Source organism: Myotis davidii, unplaced genomic scaffold (assembly GCF_000327345.1).
Source record: "Myotis davidii unplaced genomic scaffold, ASM32734v1 scaffold960, whole genome shotgun sequence".
Lineage (NCBI taxonomy): Eukaryota > Metazoa > Chordata > Mammalia > Chiroptera > Vespertilionidae > Myotis > Myotis davidii.
This window is the reverse complement of record NW_006293003.1, coordinates 2469690-2475432: the sequence shown is the minus strand read 5'-3', so window position 1 is coordinate 2475432 and position 5743 is coordinate 2469690. Positions and strand designations below refer to the sequence as shown.

Here is a 5743-nt window from a genome sequence, read left to right as displayed (position 1 = left end):
ACTCAGTGTATATACTAGAGGCCCAGTGCATGAAATTCATGCACAGGGGAGGGGAGGGTCCCTCAGCCCAGCCTGCACCCTCTCCAATCCGGAATCCCTCTCTCAATCCAGGACTGCTGGCTCCTAACTGCTTGCCTGCCTGCCTGCCTGGTCACCCCTAACCACCTCTGCCTGCCGGCCTGATTGCCTCTAACTACTCTCCCCCGCTGGCCTGATCACCCCTAATTGACTCTGCCTTGGCCCCCGCCATCATGGCTTTGTCCGGAAGGACTTCCGGAAGATGTCTAGTCTAATTAGCATATTATCCTTTTATTAGTATAGATGTCTATTTTATGGGCAAGTTTTAAAGTACATATTTTTTAGTGCATATTACCTATAAATAAACAAATCTACTCATAATGAAGGCATGATAAAAATATTTATAGATTACAAGTTTAGAGGCACGGACTCAGAGAGTGAGAGCTCCTGGTGAGTAGCAGAGGCAGGTCCACCCAGGCTGCCCATCTCAGGACAACTGTGCAAGACCGTTTGGGGGCAGGGCAGGGCGAGGAGAGGGCTCCTGTGCCCAGGGACATCTCTCCTGTCTCGGCTGTGGTCAGTGGGGGCCTCAGGACGGTACCTGATGGATTTAGTGGGGGGGGGGCGGCCTGGCTATCCTGGGTGTCTGGCGCCTGGCCCTGGGATGCTGGGATGACCAGGGCAGGCGACAGTGGCCTGGAGTGCGAAGCAGTCAAGCATAGAATACAGACAATAGAGTGATTCTCCACCGCACGGCCCAGCTGTGGAAAGTCAGAAACAGCCACGCGGGAGGGTCTTCATGGCCTCCTGGGGCGGAGATGCCCCCGTGCCCTCTGGAATGGCATGAGCCCTAACGCTGTGTTGACCCCTTCATGCTGCAGGATCCCACATGGACATCCCTCTTCCAGGAAGCCCCCCTCCCCCTCCTCCTCCAGCCCCGCTGAGCTGCTCTCACACAGGCCTTGCCGCTCCCACCACTGACCCTGCAGGGCCAGAGTGACCTCTCTGCTCTACCGTGGCTCCCTCAGCCCCAGCTCCCCCTCAGGAACACGGGGTCATTAGGAACCCCACCCCCCAGCACTGGCCTCTGTGGGCGAGGCCTGTGCGGCAGCACCTTTCACAGCTCCTGAGTGACTGCAGCCCTGGCCGAGCACCCGAGGTCCTTGACAACAGGGCGCTGTGCCCTTCGGGGGCCTGGCACCATGCCTCCCAAAATGCAGGGACACCTGCCTGGACACGGAGGAGGGCAGCGCTGCAGGTCAGTGAGCCTTAAGGGCCGGCAACGACACCCTGAGCAACACTCAGGCGCTGTCCGCCTGTCTCTGGTGCGTCTCTGCCCGCCTTTGGGACATGTGCTCCCCACGTGGGAAAGGGCAACCGCCCACTGGCAGGCGGTCCTCCGTTCCACCGGCCGCGTTAGACGAGAGCGTGGGTTCCACGTTCTCCCCCTCGATGCCGCCCCCGTGGCCGTGCACCTTCGCAGGGTCCTCCCTCGGCCCCAGGTGGGGTCACGTGCTGTGCCTGGCCCGCTGGGACGGCAGCAAGAAGGCACAGGGGGAGGCCTGAGTGATTGGACTTGCCCTGCGCTGGCTTCCACCGTGGCCATGCAAGGCTGGCCTGCCCGGGGGTAGGGGGGCCAGGAGGAGAGGGTGGGGGCCCCAAGGCCACCACCGGGCCCAGGTGTTCCAGTGGCAGCCAGGTGGTCCCAGGCAGTGGGCTCACATCAGGGCTGCCTGGCTGAGGCATGTGACCTCCGTCTAGGGAGAAAGCCTGCAAGAGCTTAACCGCCCAGACCTGCGAGCGGACGTGGCCTTCCTGCCTGCGTATCAGGCTCGCGGGGTTGCTCCTTACCCAGCCCCGTGGGGCCAGCAGAAAGCGGGGGCAGTCCTTCACCGGTGCACCTCCACTTCCTCCAGCTCTGCCCTTAGCCCCAAAGCACCTCAACTCCTCTCTCCACCTCCCTACGATGCTTCCTCTCCCTCCAGCTCGGTCTCGGTCTGCTTTCGCTTCTGGCCGAGGGACCCCACATCCCAGAGCCGAGCAAAGTGCCATCTGGGAGGCAGAGCCCCGCCTGAGGGTCAGAGAGCCAGGCAGACGCTGGGGGAGGGGAAGCTCCGTGAGAGGCGTGGGTTTGGGGCGAGCAGCAGGTTTTAAACATTATTAATGAATTATTAATGCGTCTATTTAATTATGTGTATATTTCATCGTAAACGCAGCCAAGCGGCATGTTCTCCGAGGAAACACTGAATGAGACGGATGATGAAACTCTTTACACAAATGGCCACGCAGGGTGATGTGTTTTGCAAGCTGTTTGTGAGCCATTGGCCAATGGTGAGGGGACGGAACGCACAGCACGGGGACCGCCGTTAATGATGCTGCCGTGTCTACGGGAAACGCGCCAAGGGGGTAAATCTGACACGTTCTCACCACCCATTTAAAAGGAAGGTGTGTGAGGTAACGGGTGTGTTAATTAGCCTGACGGCAGTAATCATTTCACAAGGCTCACGTGTATTAACCCTTTGCGGTCGTTTGTCTACTCTCAGCCACCAAAGCTTTTTTACCGTTCCGGTCGTATGTCTGCTCTCAGCCACCACAGCAAGGAACCGTACAAATCTTAACTCTGTTCATTCATGTATCAGTTCCTAATTTCTCTGAAAGCTCTTAAGTGTCTAAGCGACCTTGTCACGAACCAAAACACTGCCCCAACAAATCGGAGATATCGAAACTCAATATAAACAAACACGGTCGTTCCACATGAGAAGCTGAAAGTAACGATGAAGAGTTTTATTTTGGCCCCTTGAATACTGACTCTGACATAGAAAGTGATAACATTTGTAGTGATTCTACGAGTAGTGACGTAGTTCCAAAAAAGAATTAATAAATCTTGTTTATCCTTCATAATCTTGCATGTTATGTATCACTGCTCTTCCAATGGAAATTAATTCCGACCAGTACGACACCCATGTCCAAATTTAATACGACTGCAAAGGGTTAAATCATCGTGTTGTACACCTTACCAATCACGCTGTCCATCCTTCATAGGTGCAACTTTTAAATCCCAGCCATAACTCAATGAAGCTGGGCGGGGGAGGCAACCATGACTGAGGAACAAATAACTAGTCTAACGCGGCTCTGCCATAAATCCGGGATGAGGGTGGGGAGGGCTCGTGCCCTGGGAGAACTGCCTGCTCCTATACTTCCTTCTGGCACTGGCGTGAAAGGGAGGGTGAGGAAGCCACTCGCTCCCTAGTATAAAATAGTGCATGCAGCCCTGCGTCCCAGCGCCGGGCAGAGACACCTGATGAAGAGATGCCGCGGAGGAGCAGGTCCAGAGGCCCGTGGGGAGCGTGGGACGCTGCGCAGTGGACTCTCAGGGCAGCCACTGTGCATCGCTGGGCCGGCCCGGCCCTAAGCCCGTGGTCCGGACGTGGCTGGGCACCGCCTCCCTGGGGCCGACCCAGAAGGATGGCCCCGGGCTCGCCAAAGCAGTCAGGCTGGCCTTTGATTCCTACCGCGTCTCCCCGGAGATTCCCACAAGACTCCGGGGACAGCCGGCAGGAGCCTGCTCCTCGGTGTGGTCCGTGGGCCGGCTCAGGCGGCCGTACCTGGCAGCTGTGAGACCCAGAATCTTCCGCCAGTTTAAGGCCGACTGTCAGGTTAATGAGCCAGCCCGGCTCTGAAGGCACGCAAACGTTTGAGGAGCCTGGGCGAGGGGAGGGTTAGCGAGGGGAGGGTTAGTGGGTTATGGTGACTGATGACGGATTTTTGGCTCGCCAGCCAAACACGAGCCCGTATGGACCCATGACGACCTGGGAGCCAGCACCACCTTCCCTGTTTGGCAGGTGACACCGAGGCTGAGAGGTGAGTCGCTCTCCCGCAGTCACAGGGTCACTGTCACCCCTGGAGAGCTGGGGTTGAACCCCCAGGGCCGCCAGCCCCAAATCATCCCCACTTCCGCCCTGTCCTCCTCTCTGGGAAGCCAACAGCTGCGTCTCCAGATGTGACACCATCAAAAACGCTGGACTCCACTCACCCTGGCAGGACGCTGACCAGAAACTTACTCAGATCCTCATCCACCAGGACCGAAGCTAAAGGCTCCTAGTCCATCAGGGACCCCCCACTTCCCAGAGCCCCTGGCCCCCCACTCCTCGCTGCAGCGCCCGGGCTTACCGTGCTCGTCCAGCAGGATGTTGTCTGGCTTGATGTCTCTGTAACAGGAAACAGGAGCTGAGACGGGCTCCCGGGGCCGCCGACAGCACCGGACACGGGACCCTCGGGGACACGCCCGGTGGCCCCCAGCAGCTCCTCTCCCTGGGTGCCCGGCCTCGGCCAGAGGAGCAGGAGAGGAGCTACTGTGACCATGGGCTGCCTGTGCCCTCACTCCCTTCTCTTTCCTGGAACTGCAAGGAGATGGTGTGAATTTTTTTTTCTAGAATAGTCTTTTTCTCTTTTTCTTTCTTTTTTTTGTTAATCCTCACCTGAGGATAATTTTTCTATTGATTTATTTTTTTTAGAGAGAGTGGAAGGGAGGGAGAGAAGGGAGAAGGGGGGGGAGAGAGAGAGAGAGAGAGAGAGAGAGGGAGAGAAAGAGAGACATCAATTGGTTGTCTCCCACACACCCCAACCCAGGCCAGGGATCAAACCTGCAACCCAGGTACTTGCCCTTGACGGGGAATCGAACCTGCAACCCTTCAGTCCTTGGGCAGATGCTCTAACCCAGAGGTTCTCAACCTGTGGGTCGCGACCCCTTTGGCAGTCGAACGACCCTTTTACAAGGGTCGCCTAAGGCCATCCTGCATATCAGATATTTACATGACGATTCATCACAGTAGCAACATTACAGTGATGAAGTAGCAACAAAAATAATTTTATGGTGGGGTCACAACATGAGGAACTGTATTTAAAGGGCCAGAAGGTTGAGAACCACTGCTCTAACCACTGAGCCGTTACAGAATTTACCAGGCGACCGAAGAACACACAGGAGCACTTGGAGACACAAGAAAAACCCATTTCTTCTCAGACGTTCCCCATGTACTAGTACAGGACTCAGGGGAGGCCGTTTCTCTCCAAATCCTGAGCCAGCCAATATGGAGGACGCTCTCCCTTTATACCCTTTGGTTTCTTTGCCCCCCGCATATGTGCTGGGACTTCCGGACCTTGTGTGGGCTTTGCAAAAAGCCCGTGTGTTGGGGTGGGGGCCGTGAGACCACACCTGAAGGCCTGGCCTGGCGACAGCGCTGATAACCCCCCGGGGGCGGTTCACGGCTCATGGCCTCTGTAAACGGGAGGAGCACTTCGGTAAACAGGTCTTGCAAGACCAGACTGTGGAGAAAGGGGCAGTGACTTAATTATAGGCTATCAAGAATGTGCATTAGGTTACGGCACAGATTCAGGTTGCGAGCCCCCCAAAATGTCTCATTTTCCCCATCAGAGCAAGTGGCCAGGACTGGAAAACTGAAATGTCTGGCCTCTCACCTCCCCCAGTGACTGCTCGCTGAGCACGAGTCCTGCCAGCGGGTTGGACACTTCCCCTTTGGATCTAATGAGCCCTCCCCGCTGGCCAGGGACAGACCTCCCACTGTCCCATCTCCACCCCACAGACGCGGGGCCCGGGGCTCCGGGCGGGCCAGCAACTTGTCCCCGTCGGAGACGGCCATGGTCTCAGCTGGTTTTTGTGTGTCTGTGAGTGAGGAGGACTTCTGCATCCTGAAAGGGTTGTAAAAAC

At 56.9% G+C, this 5743-nt stretch overlaps 1 protein-coding gene across 3 annotated transcripts in view; it reads right to left on the bottom strand.

Moving 5' to 3' along the window:
- STK32B (serine/threonine kinase 32B) overlaps positions 1-5743 on the bottom strand; it is a 113942-nt gene that overhangs the window by 16152 nt on the left and 92047 nt on the right. For all 3 annotated transcript variants that reach the window (XM_015565788.1, XM_006766578.2, XM_006766577.2), the window contains one exon: positions 4189-4226. In XM_015565788.1, coding sequence (XP_015421274.1) covers positions 4189-4226 — 38 coding nt within the window. The remainder of the gene's footprint in view (positions 1-4188; positions 4227-5743) is intronic.